Below are 22500 nucleotides of genomic sequence, written 5' to 3'. Positions count from 1 at the left end.
AAACAATAAAACAAAAAGGAGATTCGTTTGATGCGGTGTAGTCATGAGAGGATTTCACAGCAATTAACTTAAAATGTGGGCTGGCAGACTGACTCATCAACCGAAGAATTAGCTGAAATATAAAATAATAAGAGCACCACCAACAACTACTACAAGTACTTGCACCAACAATAACAACAACAACAAGCATAATAATAATAATAATAATAATAATAATAATAATAATAATAATAATAATATAATAATGATAACAACAATCATAGCAATGCGTGCAATGTTCACCTCATATACCAACGCTTGTAAGACTAATTTTCAATATAAATGCAACAAGGTAAATCACAGTCAAAGAGAAAAATATGAGGACAATGCATATTTTACGCGGTCCAGACGCGAATAATTTTCAATATAAAAATTACGGCAAGCGATCAAAGAGGGTTGGAGGAAAAAAGGAGAGAAAAAAACACACACACAAACATAAAAACATAAAACAAATTCTAAAACAAAGTACAGGAATGTTTCAAAGGGTAATAACAAACGCACTAACAAAGTGAATATAATAAAACTAATATTAAAAAAAGAAATATGTGATGACAGCGAGACAGAGGAGAGAGAGAGAGAGAGAGAGAGAGGAGAGAGAGAGAGAGAGAGAGGAGAGAGAGAGAGGAGAGAGAGAGAGAGAGAGAGAGAGAGAGAGGGAAGTGTAAACAGTGAAGAGCAAATAGAAAACAAGATCAAAACGAAACCTCTCAATTTAAAACAAGGCATAACTCGTCAAGGCACACAACCAATATAACACAGGACTGGAAAACACTGAGCAACGAACGACACACGACACACGACACACACACACACGCACACACACACACACACACACACACACACACACACGTCACTGTCCTCATCTTCGTCCTCGTGCATCCCCCGCTACACGTCAAAGCACCTGAGGAGAACACGCCAGAAAATCAAGGCGAGCACATCGTTGCTTCGTCGTACAAAACTCGTCACCTAAACTTTTTCCGGCAAAGTTAGTCATCTACCAAGTTCCCCAGCACGTGAAGCAGGGAGTGGAGAAACGGGGAGAAAAGGGGGGGACTGGGGAGTGTTAAGGAGGGGAGCTAGAAGGAGGGAAGGGAGGAGAACCAGGGATGGAATTGGGAAGTGGGGAGTGTGGAAGGAGGGGAGCTGGAAGGATGGAAGGGAGGAGAACCAGGGAGAGAAGGGGGACTGGGGAGTGTTAAGGAGGGGAGCTGGAAGGAGGGAAGGGAGAACCAGGGAGGGGAGGGGGAAGTGGGGAGTGTTAAGGAAGGGAGCTGGAGGGAGGGAAGGGAGGAGAACCAGGCAGGGGAGGGGAAAGTGGGCGTGGGAAGGAGAGGGAGCTGGAGGGAGGGAAGGGAGGAGAACTAGGCTGCTTGCGTGAAGGGCTGGGAATGAAGGCGCCCCGGTGAGGTCCCAATAACGTACTGGGAGGCGGAGTTTCCCTCGCAGGACACGTTTCGCGGTTAATGAGGTTAGGTTAGAGGAGAAATTACACAAGTCCACCGCCTCTTGCTAAGTCCTTTCCCTTCCTTAAAGTTTCCTCCCCCGGGACATTCACCTCCTTCCTTTCTTTTCCTCTACTCCTTCTCTTTCTCCTCCTCCTTTTCCTCCTTGTTCCTCGCTTCTCCATCTTATTTCTAGTGAATCGATAAAAGTGGCTTCTTCCTAAAAATTACTTCGGCGTGAATTCAATTTCCTCCATTTTTTCCCCTTTTCTCTTTTTATAACGCGACTCTTTTTAAAATAGTGAAATGAAAACTCTGCCCGTTGTGGCCACATGCAATACGCAATTCTTTTTCTCTTGTAAATACGTAATGTTATAGCGAGCATTAAAACTTCATCCCTAACACAAGAGGGAAAATTGAGAGTCTTACATAATTTCCACCTGTTCCTGTCCCTTCTGTTATAATAGAAAAGTTGCGATGTAGCACAAAACGACTTTCAACCCTTTTTTTTTTTTTTTCTCACGGAATGCTGCTCTCACTGTTAGTTTCTATTGGTGGAGCTGCGAGGTATTTGTGTCTCCGCTCTTGCTTGTTTTTAAATCCTTCCTGTCGAACTTCTGCAATATCTTGTCTTTCATCTGTCTGTCTGTCCCTGTCTTTGCCAATCTGCTTGTCTGTCTCTGTGTTTCTCTTTCTGTATTTCTCTCTCTCTCTCTCTCTCTCTCTCTCTCTCTCTCTCTCTCTCTCTCTCTCTCTCTCTCGTCCTCTCTCTCTCTCTCTCTCTCTCTCTCTCTCTCTCTCTCTCCCTCATATAACATATCAGTCATAAAAAGGGAAAATACCCAGTGCAGACACAAACCAGGAAGGAAAGCAGAAAGTCACAAAAAATCGACGAGAAGCAAAATACATCTGGATTATTACGGGAATCTCTGGCGGGGATTACGTTCTTGGAGAGAGAGAAAAAAAAGAAGTTTGCTTATGATAAATATTCTAACATCACCTTCAGAATATTCAGCTGACATCACGCCAAAGGAACTCCTTCGAACTCCTTAATTCTATTTATTTTCCAGTTCAGCTGAAAGACTCATCTGCCGAATTCCTCGAGTCACTTAAGAAAATATTAATTAACTCACAGGTAAACTTTTGACCTTGTATTTGACTTTATGGGAGCTCGTGGGGCTCACATCGCTACGGGAGCCTTTCCTTATACTATATTAAACACAAACATGGTCTTTCCGCAGCCTCCGTAAGCCTGTCAACACTCTTCAGGCCTACCCACAGCGCGGAAAGCTCATCCCCTCCCTGCTCCTCTCCCTCTCTCTCTCTCTCGCCTCGCCCACCACGCCTCAACGTCATTATAACTTCTTGGTTATCAGAGCGACGCGTCACTCAACAATTTACAGATTAAGGCAGTGTGTGTGTGTGTGTGTGTGTGTGTGTGTGTGTGTGTGTCGGGGAGGGGGAAAGGGGGGGTGTCTGTGTGTCTGTGTCTGTCCGTAGGCCTGGCGGCTTCTGCAGTTTTTCCTATTTTGGTATCTCTCTCTCTCTCTCTCTCTCTCTCTCTCTCTCTCTCTCTCTCTCTCTCTCTCTCTCTCTCTCTCTCTCTCTCTCTCTCTCTCTCTCTCTTTCTCTCTCTCAAAGCACCAGCCTGACCTCCTCCCAGGGCAGGGCTGTGAAGGGCCAGGAAGACCACCTCGCACTGGGCAAACTTTGTCTAAAACTTTTCAGAGACGCTGACGAGTGCCGACCCTAAAACAGTCTTGGCAGCTGATTGTTACCTGCAGAGGACCGAGGGGAGGGCGGGGATGGGCGGAAATGTTGAGCGGAAGGCAAGGCTTTTCAGGTAAGGCTGGAGAAACGGTGGGAAAGAAAGGAGAGGACCAGGTGCTCATTTCTCTCAGGTACTTTAGTAACGGAGCGGCGGTAATGATACGTACATGGGGATACAAGGCAAAAGAATATGAAGTAATACTGCCGCTCTACTTCTTCACTTCACCGGTGCGTGTGGGGGGGCGTGAGTGAAGCTAATCTGAGTTTTCCTCGAACTTGTGTTGAGTTGAGTGAGGGCTAAGTGCACGCATATATTTACCAAGTGTGGACTGCATTGCTTCTCCATTACTCTGATTGTGTGTGTGTGTGTGTGTGTGTGAGCTTAGATTTATGGATATACTGAAGGTAGTTTAATATGTAGATGGATAAAGCTATGGAAGGGTGGATAGATACACGAACCAATAGATACAAGGATAAATAGAAAACAGACATAAACAGATGGACACAAACCTACATTTGGTACAAGCATTCATCAAGGCCACCGTCAATGCTCACTCGCGCGGAACTCAACAAGAAACAAAGGACAGAAGCGAAACGTCGTCACTAAAATATATAACAACACAAGGACATGAAGTCGGTTTAGAGTGACATCGCCCCTTGTGTACCTACCCACCTGGCCGTGTTGTCTTACGTCCTTTGGCTCCCAGGCTCTCGCATAAACCTCATTCAGGCCCTCGCAACTCATCCTCAAGGGCACGGCTCTTCCCCAACCAGGGACGCCAAAATGAAGTAACTCAGTGAATCGCATCTTTTTGTCGTGCTGGAGTGTGAGTGTAAGTGTGAGTGTGTGCAGTCCGTCAAGGGGGAACTCGAGACTCCAGCCTCAAAATATTCCGGGCAGCGTGTGATAACTGATTGCACAAAACTGTTTTAGCAAATTTAGACGTGGAGATAAAAGGAGTAAGAGAAGGAGAGGAAGGCCAGGTAGTATTGCCAAGTTTCTCTTCGCTCCGAGAGAGAGAGGAAGTTCGCCCTGTAAATCCTTCAGGGTTGAAAAGTGTGCAGTTCTTTGCTGTTTATTCTCGTATTCCGTAAAGTATCGGCGATTCCGTGAACTTCAGCGCAACATTAAGGTCTGTATTCTGGAACCCATTGTTCTCTTGTAAGGATAATTTTCTGAAGGTAGCAGGGATGAATAGTCGGGTTCCCATGGATATTTTTCCCAACTGGCGACGCAGAATCCTTGCCGAACTATCGCTGGAATTACTACATCCCGGAAAACCTCAACAACTTCCATTAGAGCTTGTTAAAGATTTCAGTCGGGATAAGGCGCCGAAACGTTCGAGAATAAGGACCAAAGACTATTTCTGTTCCTCGGACTGCACACATTGTAGACGCACGTAGCTGGAAATACATATAGATGGCATGGATCCCGAGAGAACGAAAATTAGTATAGCGTAGTAAAGCACAGCCGCTCGTATAATTGGCTATGTATTATGTATGTCGCAAAAAATGCAGATGAGTCAAGCGTAAAGGCAAACAAAGGAATAATCGATACACAGATGGATAAATAGATAAATAGATCACTGAATTACGACGATAAAATTATTTTGCAGAGAATTTCACACTGGCGCCCCACACCTCAGCGAAGCAGCGCCCTCTTCTCGCCGCCGCTGGGACACGAATTTCCAGGTTAATTGAATCACGTCTCACCTGGAGGCTCCGCGGACACCGGACTGAAGCCACACTAAAAAAAAAAAATGGAAATAACACAAATCCCTCGAGAGTGGAAAATTATTTACCTCCATTTACCTTTACCACTTTAATCACCAGCAAGCAACACCAGCACTACCAACGCCACCGCTACCAACACCACTGCCACCGCAGCTACTAATATCATCACCACCACCACCACCACCACCATCACCGTATATTTATCAACTGCAACACTATCACTGGCTTGCATTTTCTTTCATTATCATCACCACTATTAACATCACCACCACCGCCACCACCACCACTTCTATGTATACTTATCAACTCCACTATTACTGGTCTCGATTTTCTTTCATTATCATCATCATCACCATCACCATTAGCCTCACCATGACCACCACCATTTCTACGTATATTCATCAATACTAACACTTACTAGCTTCAATTGTCTTTCATTATCATCATTATCACCACCACCACCACCACCACCACTACCACCATCACCATTAACTCTGTCACAGTTCTCCAACACCTCCCATCATCACCACGACCACCTTTGCCTAACGTTATCATCACCGCTAATACGATCACTGCCCTCCACTGCCCTTCACCACCATCACCACCACACTACCTTCATCTTTGACAATACCTTTATTCTCTGCCTTCCATCATCATTATCACCACCACCACCATCATCACCAGTGCTTACCTTCACCATTATCATTGTTTATAGTGTACGGCTTTAATAACCATCACCACAACTACAGCAAAGGATCACCATTATCACTATCTCACTATCACTCTTAACTGCCTTTCATCATCACCACCCAAACAGCACCACCAACCTTATCATCACCATCATCACCCACCACTTAAACAATTACGGTTACAAGCGGAAAGTAGTAGTCATTGTACTGCATCACCACCAATAGTGTCACTGTCTCTCTATCAACACCACGTTCATACACCATCACCACCACCACCACCACCACTACTACTAAAACAACTACAGTTACAAGCGGGAAACAGTAGTCATTGTATTATATAACAGCGTGAATTGCTGCATTAATGTTAATTCAGGGGCAATAATCAGTGATACAATTAATTTACCTGCAAAAGTAATTAACGAACAGGTGAATTAATTATTTTCAACAGTAATTACGGGGCCAGATAACTAGCAATTATTTATGATTGAAGATGATGAAAACTTCACTTGGAGAGAAACCAAAATTGAACGATGTATTTAGTATTAATCTCTCTCTCTCTCTCTCTCTCTCTCTCTCTCTCTCTCTCTCTCTCTCTCTCTCTCTCTCTCTCTCTCTCTATTATATCTAGTTTGTTATTACATTCATACGATCATCTTTTGATATATTCCAGTACCTTGTTTTATGTTTTGTTTTCTTCCATGTAATAATTATTTTGTGATGTGTTTTTTGTTCCTCTAATTGCAGTGACAGCCTTCATAACTTTATTTAATCTTACTGGGAGAGAAACAAAAATCGAGAGGCATATTTAATATTAATCGCTCTCTCTCTCTCTCTCTCTCTCTCTCTCTCTCTCTCTCTCTCTCTCTCTCTCTCTCTCTCTCTCCCCTACCCAAACCGTCGCCATTAAGATGAATTAAATAAATATATGTTTTCATAATGTGCGTAATAATAAATTCGCATTCAATTTCAGTGTTTACTGTTTTTATGGTTTTTACTTTATCATCTTCATCCTCTTCTTATTTATAATCCTCCCCCTCCTCCTCCTCCTCCTCTTCCTCCTCCTCCTCCTCCTCCTCCTCCTCCTCCTCCTCCACCACCTCCTCTTTCTGCTTCTCCTATGCTTCAATGTATCTTCTCGTTCTCGTCCTTTTTTTTCTCTCATCTGTAGTACTACTTCTCCTCCTCCTTTACTTCCCTCAATCTCCTCGTTCTCGTTCTCATCCTTTTCTTTTCTCTCATATAGAGCACTCCTCCCTCTCCTCTTCCTCCTCCCATCTTCATCCACTCGTACTCATCCTAACATCCTCTCACCTCTACTACTCTTCCTCCTCTTCCACTTCCTTCACCTTGTCCTTTTTATTAATTCTCGTTCCCACTTATGAAACCTTTTCTTTATCTCTCTCTCTCTCTCTCTCTCTCTCTCTCTCTCTCTCTCTCTCTCTCTCTCTCTCTCTCTCTCCTCACAATATACATAAGTCGGAAATATAAACAGGAAATGCAGAAACGCGCCGCGACAAGACACAAACGTGGAAGGTTAAAACCTGAAATAATGGAGGACGTGTGTGAAAACGACACCTTGGGGGATTACCTAATGAAATGACCCTGTCCGGCCCGGCGGGGGGGAGGAAGAATGGGGGGAGGAGGAGGGGTGAGGGGAGGGGAGCAGGGGACTGGAGGAAGTAATGGAAGGGACAAAAAAGGAATGCTAGGGAGGAATGAAAAGTGAGAGAAGGAAGAGCAGGGAGGAGGGAGGGAAAGGAAGAGAAAAAGCGAAGAAATGGGTAGAGAAGGAGGGAAGCAAGATGGAGAAGAGAGGGAAGAAAGTGGAAGAGAGTTGACAGTAGAGGGAAGAACGTGGAAGCATGGAAAGAAAAAGAAGAAAATGACGGGAGAAAATTGGAGGGAAGGATGGAAAAAGGAGACAGAGAAATGGGAGAGAAAGAAGACAATAAAGGGAAGAAAATGGAAGAATGGGAAGAAGACGAAAATGATGAGAGAACTGGAAAGACGAATGGAAAGGGGAGAAAGGGAGACAGAGAGACAGAGACAGCAGCATGGGGAAGAATGGAAGGGGAAGAGGGGAAGGGGAGGCGAGAGGGGAGGTGGAGGAGTGTGTGAGAGGTAGCCAATCCCAAGAGTCACCAGCGAAACGGCCAATTTGTGCATGAGAATGACGAGGGCGGCAACAATTCGTCTCGTGTCTTGTCGTGGAGAGAGAGAGAGAGAGAGAGAGAGAGAGAGAGAGAGAGAGAGAGGAGAGAGAGAGAGAGAGAGAGAGAGAGAGAGAGAGAGGAGAGAGAGAGAGAGAGAGAGAGCAGGAAAGATGAGGGGAAGGAAGATGAGGAAGAGAGGAAAGTGATAGAAAAGAAGATTTATGAGGCAGGAGGACGAGACAAAGGAACACAGAGAACACAAAGGAAGAACAAACAATAGCAAACTTGTTGGTCTTTACGAGGCTCTTTTGTGGGAGACTGTACTATTCAAGATACAGGAGAGGAGGAGGAGGAGGAGGAGGAGGAGGAGGAGGAGGAGGAGGAGGAGGAATAATTGTGATAGAGACGTACGAGGAAGTAGGAAGAGAAAGAGGGAGAGGAGAAAGAAAAGGAAGGGAGGTGATTGGAGTGGCAGGAAGTAAATCACATGATTGATGGAGGGAGAAACAGGGCAATTTGTGGGAGAGGATTATTATTATCATTATTATCATTATCACAATCATTGTTACTATTACTATTACTCTACTGCTATAACCAGTTACTTTATATAATTTCTGCCGGGGGTAAGTTTAATACACAAATGTAGCAATAATCCCACACCGTTTCAATCTACACTAGAAGCTTTTGTGTGGCTCCTTATCACCGGCTTTTGTGGTTACGAGACACACCCGCGCTTTTCTCTCTCTCTATTAAACATTCATACAGCGTTAAGCCCTCGAAGACACGCACACGTCTCTCATAATTCTGGAAAATGTAAAAAATGGCCCATATATCCCATTTTAGCTCCCGTATCATATAAAATAACCCCCCTCGTCCAGTACTAAGTTTATATATCGTGAAAAATAGACGTGTTGTATCAAACGGTAAATGTCCAGTCACAAAGTCTTGCTAAGTTTACTATGGACAGGAAAATGTCTCACCTTCTTATCTACTGTTAATGTCTCACTCAGTGTCTCAGTGTTCCTTTATATCATGTTTCTTCCTTCATCGCAACTCCGTATGTCCCACCCTGTCTAATTTGATATGTTCAGTAAAATTCCTCTTCCTTCCATGTCTTACTGTCCTGTGTCCTATCTATATTCCTCTTCATGTCCCACCTTTCATAACCTTCCAGTCCTTTGTCCCATCCTATGTAAATGTTCTACTTCTATTTCCAACTCTCATTTCCCACGCGCCATTCCTTACTTCCTTTGTCCCATCTCATGTCCCATCCCGTGTCCTGTGCCGTGGCTTTCCTGTTCTTATTTCACACAAAACATTGTCCAGCGCCACGTCCCTCCAAGATCCATCCATCCTGTGTCCCACCTGAGGTCTGCATTTAACCCTGGCAAGTGTGGAAGCTAATTTCTCTCATGTCAAGAAGGTAACGTGGTATTTTTTACGTTGTCTCCAAGAAATGTATTCAGGAAGAAAATACGATGGTGAGAAGAGGGAAATATTTTCTTTTTTTTTTCGTTCCCCAAAAAAACTTGACATCCAATGGCTAATCCTTATAAAAGTGGAAGAAAAACTGATGGGCACACAGAGCTATTCAGACACGCAGGTAGGCGCAGAGCTTGGATACGTGATGGATGGCAATTTGAACAAAATTTTTTTATGGAAAAAACTTCTCTCTATAAGTTTAAAGGAGTGTTTTGGTCACAGACACTTGTTATAGTTTTTATAAGATAACACAATTTTGTTGAAGAAGACATTTTTTGTATTTTAATTTTAATTTAATTTAATTTTTGCCACTACAAGAGATATGACCAACGATTTTTAAGATGAAGCAAACTTTTGATATCATGCGATATTTCATACAGGTGGAAAATCAAGGAGCAAACAGAACACCACGGGAAGGCGCAGCGCTTCTAACAGATAACTTGACTGTGTTGAAGTATATTTTCCCCAATTTTCCCCTATTAGGAAGAGTACTCGTAAAGGTGAGGAAGGAGAGGTGGAGGGAAGGAAGGAAGAGAGGAAGCGAGGAGGAAGAAATGAAAGATGAGGATGTGGTAGGAAGTGAAGGATAGTGTCTGGAAGGCTGGCATGTCTGTAATATGAGCATGAAATTGTGTTGGGGTTAGACCACCGCAGTAACCACCACCACCACCACCAATAACACCACCATCACCACCACCAACACTACTACCACTACCAACGCGGCCGCTACCACCACCACCACCACCACCACCACCACCACCACCCATACTCTTATCTACTCGTATTCTAAAGTTCTCCATGTTCCTCCCCCGAGTTGCAATTTTTACTTTCTCTCCAACTTTCCCATCTTTGCTTCTTTTTTTCTCTTTTCTCCTCACAAATTCCATGCATTGCCTGTTATCGCTATTGTCTCTTTTTTTTTTCGTTATGCTTTCCCCTTATATACTGCTTCTTCCTTCTTCTCTTCGCCTTCTCTTTTTTCTCCTCCTCCATGTCCTGCTACAACAACAACTACAACTTCTACTACTTTCTGACTTTTACGCAGAAATTTTTTCCTCCTCCGTTTCTTTCTTTCTTTAATATTCTTACTCCTCTCCCTCGTCCTTTTTTCCTTGTCCTCATAATTTTCCTTTTTTTCAGTGCGTGCTACAACTCCCTGAAAATTAATACTGAAGTGATGAATAGAGAGGGTGCTACGTATGAGTATAAATACACTTCCATTTTTCCCTCACCCCCATCACTGGAATATCTCAAAACATGTATGACCAGATACCTCCATTCAAAAATACATCACTGCTTATCTTTCAGGTGCAAAATAAGGTCATACTCACCTTTTATTTTTGGGATTTACAGTATTGCCTTCTCCACTACAAATGCAAAATCGTATAATTCGTCTTTTTTTTTTCTTTTTTTTGAGGGAACTTTTGGACAGAGTGACACCGATTCTTTAATTCCGGCGGGGAGTGAAACACGTACTTTGCCTCTTAGGAATGGAAGAACGATTTCCAATTTGTATGAGTATTGCAAATCATTCTTTTTACATGTATTTGTTAGCGTTTTCTATTTCTCCCATTTTTAGTTCCATTCTCTCTCTCTCTCTCTCTCTCTCTCTCTCTCTCTCTCTCTCTCTCTCTCTCTCTCTCTCTCTCTCTCTCTCTCTCTCTATTTGTCTTCATACTTGTCTTCGTAATTTAACCTCTTTTTCCTGTTTTCTCTCCATCCTTGTGTTTGCTCCTGCTCTTCCTCTCTCTCTGTGCGGCTTTTTCCTTCTGTTTTTATGTATACGCGCGTGTCTCGCTCTAGATTTGTGTCTGCCTGCTAATCCTTCTTCCTGCTTTCCTGTCTGCCGGTCTGTCTGTGTTCGTGTTACTGTCTATCTATCTGTGCTTGTCTCCCCCTTCTATTTCTTTCTTTTTTTTTTTCTTTTGTCCGCATTTTTCCTTCACTTAATCTGCCATTGTTTGTCTATTGTTGTCTGGATCCGTTTGTATGTCTGTCTATCTGTCTGTTTGCTTCAGTTCGTCTGTGTGTCTGTCTATTAATTTTTGTCTGTAATTATCCGTTTGCCTCTCTTTCCGTTTGTCTGCCTCTGTCGCCTGTCTGTTCTTTACTGTCCCTCTGTCTGCTTCCTTGTCTGTCTATTTCTTTCCGTCTATCTTTGTCTGCCTGCCTCCCTTTCTGTCCTTTCCTGTCTGTCTACCTCCCTGATCTGTCTGTATCTTCTCGTCTAACTGTCTGCCTTCTAGACTACCCGTTTTCGTTTGTCTACCTCCCTGATCTATCTGCTCGTCTCTGCCTGTCCCTTCCCGTCTGTCTGCCTGCCTGACTCCCTCCCTCGTGGCTGATGAGTTTATACCTGCCGAAGCTCCGTCAACACCAGCCTCACGGGAGAAAATTTATGAAATACGTGTGTCGGGAAGACTATAATATTGTCTCATAAAACAGAGGCGAGGCGGAGAGACGAGGGAATGGAGGGTTTGGGGCAGGAAGGGAAGAAAGGGGAGGGACAAGGAAGCAAGGAGTGAAGAAGGACAGAAGAGAGGATGAAGAGTAATGGGGGCATGGAAGCAGGAAGAAAAAGAGAAAGAGAGAGAGAAAGAGAGAAAGAATGTGTGAAAAGGAAAGAGAAAGAGACAGATGGATAGATGAGGAGAAATTGTGTCGAGAGAGAGAGAGAGAGAGAGAGAGAGAGAGAGAGAGAGAGAGAGAGAGAGAGAGAGAGAGAGAGAGAGAGAGAGAGAGAGAGAGAGAGAGAGAGAGTTAGGAATGGAAGGGGGGAGGGATTGGAGGGAGGAGGAACAGTCTCACAGCACTAAGCGTTCCTCCCAATTCGATTTACATGCAAATCAGATAATCTTCCTTTTATTGTTTTGGACTCGGTGTGAAATATGCTTGTAGGCCACTAGTGTCTCACGCTCGTGTAAATAAATGTGGAATGAGTGACAGCTGGAATGAGTGCAAGGATGCCGGGAGAACTTCAGGCTGGGAGTGACGACGATGATGATGATAATGATGATAATGGTTGTGGTGTCGGTGGTGTTGGTGGTGGATTAAAGATCGCAAGGAAAGGTAATGGTAATAAGAGAGAGAGAGAGAGAGAGAGAGAGAGAGAGAGAGAGAGAGAGAGAGAGAGAGAGAGAGAGAGAGAGAGAGAGAGAGAGAGAATTTTTTCCTCGTGTGTGTGGTCTCTCTCTCTCTCTCTCTCTCTCTCTCTCTCTCTCTCTCTCTCTCTCTCTCTCTCTCTCATTACTGGTGGCTTTAATTAAAGGGAATTTGAATAATTTTAGAGACCAGTAAAATATGCATCTTAAACAATATGAAAATTACTGACAATCATTCAAATTTTATGAAACAGTAGAAAGGCAGATGATTAAAAGGAAAAGGAAATATTCTCTCTCTCTCTCTCTCTCTCTCTCTCTCTCTCTCTCTCTCTCTCTCTCTCTCTCTCTCTCTCTCTCTCTCTCTCTCTCTCTCTCTACAATTCCCTTCTGTTATTTTCTTTCTTGTTTTTTACTCCTCTTTTCTTAATCTTCTTTCTTCTCCTCCTCCTCCTCAACCTCCATCTTCTTTCCTGTTAAAAGGAAGTTATTTCTTGGCAGGTAAAAAAATATTTGCACAGGTCACTTAATTACCTGCAGGACCCAACCAAGTGGCGAGGCACGGGTATATTCCCCTCTGCAATTCACTCCACACAAAGGTACGCTGGAAAGACGCCAATTGAAAACTCAGGTAAACACGACACACAGGTACATATAACACACGAACCCCATACAGATGTTGAAAATACAGGTGCATAGGAGTATAGTTGTCTAGCAAACACGAGTGGAGCTCTACAGGTACGCACACCAGGCACAGGTGCACAGAAGACGCAGCAAGTAGATAGAAAACGCAGGTAATATACTCGTACTGGGAGAAAATGAGGGTGGGAACATTGCCGCACATTCTCACGCCTCCTCGTACCTGCAACTGGCACGGAGAGCGAGAAACTGATCCTTCGCTCTCTCTTGTCGCCTTTGTGAGCAGTGAGGCAAGTACCATTCAGGCGGAGCGACTAACGAACGCAGTACAAGTGGTGGTATAAAAGTACAGGTACATTTCACAGGTATGCTGACTTCACAAAAACACCGAAGTTCGTTCAGTCGGCAACTTTCGCCACGGGAAATATGTGCCGCTCTTGGAAGATGATTACGGTTTGTTCGCATGTTTGAACGTTTTTTCTTAAACTTGCAAGAGAACGAAGGCAGTGGCGTAAGAGCAGCAGGAGGAAAAGAAGGAGGAAGGGGAGGAATCAGGGGAAGTCGGGAAGAGAAAAGCACAGGATGAAAGGAGAGGTTGGAGTTTTGGGACGACAGGGAAAGGGGAACTGAGCCCTCAAGTGATGTAAGGGTAACAGCGATTCGAGGGGAGAAGGGAGAGTACGAGGGGAGACGAGGGTCGGTGATGTAAGGTGGGGTGAGAGAACAACAATGTTAATGGAAGGGATGTAAAGGGAAGGGAGAAAGGAAGGGGGGACTGACGAAGAGCTCAGAAAGGGAGGGGGAAAAACGGAAAAGGAGTAAAGGGAGGGAGAGGGAATGCTAATGGATGAGTAACCAATGGAACAGGGATGGAATGGTAGAGAAGAGAGGAAAGATACGAGTAGGAGAAGGTAGGTAGAGGTACACATGATGCCAATGTGATCCTTTGAAGGGGGCAGAGGCGGAGGAGGAGGTAGAGGAAGAGGATCACGGAGGGGTGGCAGGGGAGAAGGGAGGCAGGCAGGGAGGCAGGAAGGGAGGGCAGGGAGGGAGGGCCAACAGGAGAACGAGAACCTCAGTTACCTGCGGGCGGCGCTGGAGTGGAGACGCGCGGGTGAGGCGGTGCGGAGCGAGAGCGCGGCGGGTCGTGGACTTCTCGCAAAGTACACCAATCGAACGGAGACCGACGGCGCGCTGAAAACCGTCCAAAGCGCGATGAAGTGGCGTTTTCCATTGTGTTACTCCTTCCGTCTCGGCTGTCCTTCCTCCCCGCCTGCAGCCCGTCAAGGCCCCCCGAAGCTGTAAGGTAAAAAGACACTCAAGCACCACCGCCACCACCACCACCACCAGTGATCTTGTCTTTCTTGTGGCGCGGGTTGGCGTTAAGGAGGACGGATGAGTCTTAAGTCCCCTCCGACCTTTTATTTTTTTTTTCTATTTCAGGGTTGCTTTATGAGGACAAGTTAATTTAGAGACGTGTAATGATACTCTTTACTTAGGGCCGAGGGACAGGTAAATTTGGTCAAGTATATGAGCTTTTATTAAACTACTTCTTAGTGTTCTAATATATATTTTTTATTAGGGCTTGTATGCACATGAATCATTCTTATCATTCTTAATAGTTCAGACTTGTCCGTTTGTTCAAAGAGGTTACCATTTTGAATGTCTCTAATTTATTCCTGAGTTTGTGCAGCGTCACGTGAAAAAGTAGATTATGAATTTAAAAGATGAGATAAAAACTCGTATCCTCATACACGTACACACGCACACACACACACGTATATACACACACACGTATATACACACACACGTATACACACACACACACACACACACACACACACACACACACACACACACAATGCACCACTCTTTCAGGTTGTATAAAGTTAGTGTTGTTATTCAATTATTCACACGATACTGACACGAAGCTGGGGGTTATACAGCACACACCTGTCGACTTCTTTCTTCTATTACCCGTGTCAGGAGTGTCTGGCAACGGTGCTTTACCTGCCCTCCTCCTCACATGCAATTTCTCACTTGTCTGTAGCACGTGTGTGTGTGTGTGTGTGTGTGTGTGTGTGTGTGTGTGTGTGTGTGTGTGTGTGTGTGTGTGTGTGTGTGTGACATGACTAGTATTGCCAATTGACTGCAAATAAAATTTGTTCAGTTTTCACTTTCGCACAGATTTTTCAAGAGCAATTCGCACACACACACACACACACACACACACACACACACACACACACACACACACACACACACACACACACACACACACACACACACAATGAAAAAAAACACGGTCACCGGTCACAATAAAATATGAAATCTACTACAGGAAGCTCCCGGGGCTTTTCCACCTTCCGCATGCACGACATTTTCCTTTCTTTCGGGTGGAATAAAATAAAGAAAAATGAAAGACCCCCCTCATATAAGGAGCACATCAGAATCCATTAGCCGGCCGCCCGTCTCCTCACTAATGATCAATCCGCCAAAATTAGGGGAGCGTTGGAATTAGCGCGCGAGAGGGAGGAAGATGGACTGACATTTTCTCACAAGACAGGTCAGGTGACGCTGCAGCGAAGACCACGAGTGACAGTTAATTCTAATGTGGACGGGAGGACGGACAGATGCGGACAGAGACACGCTGCGAGACTGACAGAGTGACACAGACGGACAAAGAGCGAGGAGGGGAAGGGGGAAAGACACGACGAGGACCAGGGAAGGAGAGATAGAGGCGACAGTCAAGCAAAGAGAAAGAGGAAGAGGGCGAGTAAGGACAGTTACGCAAAGAGAAAGAGGAAAAGGGAGGGTGTTAAGTTGACAGAGAGGAAAGAAATGGGGAAACGGGCGGACACACAAAGAAAGTGGGACAAAGAGACAGACAAAGACAGACAAAATGAATGAGGGATATAGGCACACATGCATGAAAGGAGGGAGTAATGAAACTGTACAGAAAGAGAGAGAGAAGAATATGAGCAGCAAAACAGAAAATTGGGAAGGGAGAAAAGATGAACAGAAGATGAAGACAGAGAGATGAGTCTGGCAGCTAGAAAAAAGAAACAGGAAAGAAGAGAGAGAGAGAGAGAGAGAGAGAGAGAGAGAGAGAGAGAGAGAGAGAGAGAGAGAGAGAGAGAGAGAGAGAGAGAGAGAGAGAGAGAGAGAGAGGAAGATAAACAGAAAGACAAAACACAGACAAACGAACGAAATTATATTGAAGTGGTTTCTGGTGTGGAATGGAGGTGCTTTCTGGGAGGAGGAAGAGAGGACAGATGAGGCTGAAAATCTTCAATCGGCTCCTTCTCTTCTCTTACGTTCGAGGAGTTTAAAATCATACGTTTGTGAATGAAAGCTTGCCTTGTATTTTGATAGTTAACAATCTCTCTCTCTCTCTCTCTCTCTCTCTCTCTCTCTCTCTCTCTCTCTCTCTCTCTCTCTCTCTCTCTCTCTCTCTCTCTCTCTCAATCTCTGCTTTGCTGTCGTTTTCTTTTACTATCACTTTAACAGTTGCCCTAACTCAGGTCTGTTGTGGTCTGTGTATCTATGTAACTCTATGTAATTATTCCCTACTCTATTCTATCCCACTCTTCTATATAAATCAGAAACAGAAACCATGCCATCTTGCCTTTACCTGCGCGCTCTACCTCACCTGTACCGTCTAATTAGACTGGGCTCACCGGGACGACGCAACGACTCATGCCTCACAAGACTTGCCGTAACGTGGGGCAAGACTCCGAGGTCACAAAAGTCTACTAAAAATGTGTGTTTGCCGGCCGTTTTTTCCACAAGGCAAATTTATTATGTTGACGGAAGAGGAAACGGGCAAACAAACAAAGGAAAATAAGTGTAAGTGATTCGCTTCATTATCTTGCCCGTTAAGGATTATCGTTCGTGTTTACTTTTGCCGGGAGAGGGGTGTGTGTGTGTGTGTGTGTGTGTGTGTGTGTGTGTGTGTGTGTGTGTGTGTGTGTGTGTGTGTGTGTGTGTGTGTGTGTGTGTGTGTGTGTGTGTGTGTGTGTGTTTTAATACAGATGGATAAACATTCTTACTCTCAATTTTTCAATACATATTCTATTCTTTCTCTGTTTTCCTTTTCAAGTTTAGTTTTGAGAGCGACCGAGCCAGAGAGAGAGAGAGAGAGAGAGAGAGAGAGAGAGAGAGAGAGAGAGAGAGAGAGAGAGAGAGAGAGAGAGAGAGAGTTATAACATATTGACTTACGGTACATGATTAATATCTCAGACGAATTATTAAACGAAAATAGCAAACAGCCTCAGGAAAGGTACTTCCTTACCTTTTCCTATAAATCAATGAAAGACAAGGAAGGTGTAATGGGGGAGAGAGAGAGAGAGAGAGAGAGAGAGAGAGAGAGAGAGAGAGAGAGAGAGAGAGAGAGAGAGAGAGAGATGCGAGAGTATCCTTCCCTTCCTTCCCTTCTGTTGATTACACGAGAGAGAGAGAGAGAGAGAGAGAGAGAGAGAGAGAGAGAGAGAGAGAGAGAGAGAGAGAGAGATTGTTTAAAGTTTTCTCTTTTCTCTATGACAAAGATAAGTTATGGAGCAAGAAAAAGACGCAGGCAAGGAGGAAATAGAAAGAATTGCTCTCTCTCTCTCTCTCTCTCTCTCTCTCTCTCTCTCTCTCTCTCTCTCTCTCTCTCTCTCTCTCTCTCTCTCTCTCTCTCTCTCTCTCGTGTCATGAACAGAAGGCCAGGAGGCAGGGAAGGGAGGAAGGGAATCATAGAGGGGAAGAAGGGGAAGTAATAAAGATAGAAAGAAAAAAGCTCAAGAAAAGAATGAATTAGAAAAAGAGAATAACGCTGAGTTTAGTTCGATAAAGGCGTATGAAAGGGCACGAGATGAACAGAGAGAATATAATTGGAAAAGGATAATAAAGGAAAATTGGCCAATAATCATACTGGTGATACGCTGATGATAGGAGGAGGAGGAGGAGGAGGAGGAGGAAGTGCAGGCGGTAGTGGTAGTAGTGGTGGTGGTGGTGGTGGTGGTGGTGGTGAAAAAAGGATGAAAAGTAGGTGAGTGAAACAGAAACATGGAAATAACGAACAAACACGTGAACAAGACTGAAAATAAGACCTAATATGGAGGCAAAGAAACAGGACATAGAGAACAAATAAAGAAAAAAAAAGAAGGAACAGTTGAAATACTAAAGTACACTCTACGAGACAGGAAGAGAGAGAGAGAGAGAGAGAGAGAGAGAGAGAGAGAGAGAGAGAGAGAGAGAGAGAGAGAGAGAGAGAGAGAGAGAGAGAGAGACTAGACAAAGAAGGGAAAAAGGTGCAAGATCAATGTCATAAAAAGAAAACAGGACTATTACAGCAGTACAAATAAATAAAGGAGGCATTTTGACACCGTGCAGAAAAACAATGCTGGGCAGATTCGTGAGGTGAAGCGAAAAGAGGAGAGCAAAGCGTACCGAACAGTTTATACGTACGTCAAGAAAAAACAACGGGAAAAAAAAAATTGCACGAGAAAAAAGAGAATAAAAAAAAAATAAATAAAAACACTAGCCATTGAAAGCCTCCTGGAAACTTTGTGCAAGAGTCGTGGAAACCTTTTGGAAGCTGGAAAGAGCGAGACTCCAACGACGATGACAAGAAGGGAAAGTAAACACTGCAAAGGGTGAAAAACGAAAAACAGGAAAGCACCAAGGGAAGGACGGAGAGAAAAAAACCACAACCCAAGAGGAAAGGAAAGGTACATTTTGGAGATATTTGAATGTTATGAAAGAAAAAAATATGGAAGTCAAAGGAACCAAAGCGGGCGAAATGTTTAAGAAGAAAAAGAAAAAAAAATCAGTACCCTCATGGAGAGAAAAAGGAAAAAAAAAACCACAAGAACACAGGGAAAGTATATCTTGGAGATATGAAAGAAAAAGATTTAGAAGTCGAAGGATACAAAGGTGAGATCTGAATGGTACATATGTAAAACTTCAGTACTTCCTTGTGAAAATTTCCCAGACGCTATTTAGATAAAATATTGGAAAGCAAGAAAAGTAATACGATTGCCAAACGTACAAGTAAACATATAAAATATCCAGAAGAAAAAAAAGTGAACGAATAAAATAGATCTGTAGTACGAAGAAAACGCAATTCGATCGTGGTCATAAAAAACGGCCCTGAATAGGATGTACTAAAAAAAATGTAATAGAGATATCGAACAAACCATTCACTACTTCACACACACACACACACACACACACTCTCTCTCTCTCTCTCTCTCTCTCTCTCTCTCTCTCTCTCTCTCTCTCTCTCTCTCTCTCTCTCTCTCTCTGTGTGTCTCACACACACACACACTCATACACACACGCAGACAAAAACGAAACAAAACAACATCAACAATAATAATTCGTCCAAAACAATTATTAAATGGGGTCTAAAATAACAGCTTTACTCAACGTGTCCGAAAGTCTCCGTGTGCTCTTGACTTCGGCTTTCTGGGTCAGTCGTTCCGAACACAAGGGGAGCTGCAGGCAAGGCGCGGCGCCCCCCTTTAGGCAAATATATACAAGAAGCGCTGAAGAAAACAAAACAAAACCTCAGACACGGGTCACACACACACACACACACACACACGGTACGTACATATTTCTATATATATATATATATATATATATATTTTTTTTTCTTTTCAATATCCTCGTCTTTTATTCAATTCCATCTCATGTTTCTTGTAGGCTTGTTTTCCTTGCTTGTTTGTCTCTTCTGCTCTCTCTCTCTCTCTCTCTCTCTCTCTCTCTCTCTCTCTCTCTCTCTCTCTCTCTCTCTCTCTCTCTCTCTCTCTCTCTCTCTCTCTCTCTCTCTGTTACCTCATCCCTCCGCCCCCGACAGTAATGCGTTCTCTCGATAAATTGCCAAATTACACAATTATGACCACACCCAACCACCCAACTACACACACACACACACACACACACACACACACACACACACACACACACACACACATACTGCCCCTGCTGACACACACACACACTCCCTCTCACCACATGCAGTAAATAAAGCATTCGGGTACATTAATAATTTACGTGAGTGTTCGCAAAAGACGCCATTAAAGAACCCTCATAAAAAAAAACGGGCGTCACACACACACTCGCCCTCCCTCTCACCAACACAACACCACCACCACCACCACCACCACCACAGTGACGCTACTGCAACACAACACTGGCGAGAGAAGCAACGCAGTGTTTGTGTTCGATTGCAGCACGTTATTTTGCGAGTTAAGAGAGAAAAGGACATAAAGTAAAGTAGGATCCGGCTTTATATATTTTTTTCGGTTTGATAATATATTTTTCTTTGTTTTGGTGAAATTTATGCCCAAAAACACACTTACACTGACACAGAGAAAGGAAAAAGAGAGAAAAAATGACGGTATAATAAATCTCTTATCAATGGTGAGTGCTTTGAATTAGTAAGCGTTGGAAAGAAAGGATCTCTCTCTCTCTCTCTCTCTCTCTCTCTCTCTCTCTCTCTCTCTCTCTCTCTCTCGCAATATCGCCCCGCCCCCGCCACGGCCCTGCACGTATTAGTCCCAGGTGGTGGCATCAAGATGATTGGGTGAGGCGCAAGATTTGATATCGGTCTGAAATATGAGGCTGAGTTATGGTGTGTATGTGTGTGTGTGTGTGTGTATGAGAGAGAGAGAGAGAGAGAGAGAGAGAGAGAGAGAGAGAGAGAGAGAGAGAGAGAGAGAGAGAGAGAGAGAGAGAGAGAGAGAGAGAGAGAGAGAGAGAGAGAATATTGAAACCCAAGCATGCAAAATGACACGCGTAAATGTAAATAGACGGAGAAATCAATCATGAATCACAAACAGGTACGTAATAAGAACAAACGACAAAATGGAGACAAACATAATAAAAGAAAACGGATATGGGCAGAGGAGTATCTAAATTTGACAAGACGAAGAGGGAAAAGGGAAGGGAAGGGAAGGGAAGCAACAGGACGGAATGGAGAATTACAGTGAGAAAGACTGGCTTGGGTAGAATGAGGGTAGAATGAGGATGGAAGGCAGCGGGACAGGGAGAAGGCGGGAAGGGGGATAACAATTCAGTTAAAAAAAAATGACGTAACAACTGAAATATCTGCCACAGGGACCAATAAATTCAGACAGAGGGACAATTCTGCCTCTAGTGATTAATTTCTCGCACCTGACATCACAGGTGACCGGAAGAGGGGCGGATGATAAGGGGAATGGAAGAAAGATGAGGATGGAAGGAAAGGGTAAGGAAGACAAAGGTGAAATTCAAGTAGAATAACAGAATGAAGACGAGCTGGAGTTAGGAGGAGAAGGAGAAGGAGGAGGAGGAGGAGAAGGAGGAGGAGGAGGAGGAGGAGGAGGAGTAGGAGGAGGAGGAAAAGGGGGGAAGGAATAGGAAAGTGATAAAAATACCAAGAGTTAATGTGCAAGGAAGAGGCAGAGAATGAAATTAGGAGCAGATAAAAGAGCTCATTAAGAGAGAGAGAGAGAGAGAGAGAGAGAGAGAGAGAGAGAGAGAGAGAGAGAGAGAGAGAGAGAGAGAGAGAGAGAGAGAGAGAGAGAGAGAGAGAGAGAGAGAAGGGGATGACCGAGAGCTGACTAAGCTCTACCAGAAGGGAAGAAAGGAACAGAGGACGAAGGGAAAAGGAGGAGGAGGAGGAGGAGGAGGAGGAGGAGGAAGAGGAGGAGGAGGAGGAGGAGGAGGAGGAGGAGGAGGAGGAGGAGGAGGAGGAGGAGGAGGAGGAGGAGTTCTCGTAATGGAATAGGGTGACGGGAGCCAAGTGAAATACGGACGGGGACAAACACACACACACAGAGAGAGAGAGAGAGAGAGAGAGAGAGAGAGAGAGAGAGAGAGAGAGAGAGAGAGAGAGAGAGAGAGAGAGAGAGAGAGAGAGAGAGAGAGAGAGAGAGAGAGAGAGAGAGAGAGAGACGCAAATGTACAATAAGCGCCAAATAAAAACACAAGTAAAACAACAATACAAAATAGAAATAAACTGGAAACAAAACAAAACAACACACAAAAATACACAAACACCCGCAGAGAGTAGCAATAAAGGAAGTAAACAGGACAGGTGGAGATGGAGGGAATGGGGAAGGGAAAGAGAAAGGAAGGAAAAAACAAATAACAAAAGCAGTGTAGGCAGGAGACCATGAAACAAGGTGAGGAAGAGGAAACAGGTGTGGAGAAGCAGGACAGGGGAACAGGAGGAAGAGGAGGAGTAAGAGGAAGAGGAGAGGATCAGCGGAAGTGGGTGACAGGAGCAGTAGGTGAAGAGAGTGAGGAGAGGTAAGGAGAGAATATGTGAGAGAAAGTGAGGGAACATCAGGTAAGGAAGGACAGCAGGTGACAGACAGTAGGTAATGGTAAGGAGAAGTAAGTTTGGCAAGTATACAGAAAATATTGGAGTGTGGAAAAGAAACAGGTGTGAAGTAGTAAAGTATGAAGAGCAGCAGAT

The 22500-nt window shown here is 44.1% G+C and overlaps 1 protein-coding gene across 9 annotated transcripts in view; it reads right to left on the bottom strand.

Moving 5' to 3' along the window:
• The window catches only part of LOC135115866 (uncharacterized), a 204369-nt gene that overhangs the window by 45426 nt on the left and 136443 nt on the right, over positions 1–22500 (bottom strand). For all 9 annotated transcript variants that reach the window (XR_010276074.1, XM_064032947.1, XM_064032943.1 and 6 more), the window contains one exon: positions 14130–14345. Coding sequence is in view for 8 of the 9 variants with exons in the window: in XM_064032943.1 (XP_063889013.1) it covers positions 14130–14345 (216 nt within the window). In the remaining variant the exon portion in view is untranslated. The remainder of the gene's footprint in view (positions 1–14129; positions 14346–22500) is intronic.

Source organism: Scylla paramamosain, chromosome 30 (genome assembly GCF_035594125.1).
Source record: "Scylla paramamosain isolate STU-SP2022 chromosome 30, ASM3559412v1, whole genome shotgun sequence".
NCBI lineage: Eukaryota > Metazoa > Arthropoda > Malacostraca > Decapoda > Portunidae > Scylla > Scylla paramamosain.
This window is presented reverse-complemented; position numbering and strand designations above follow the sequence as displayed.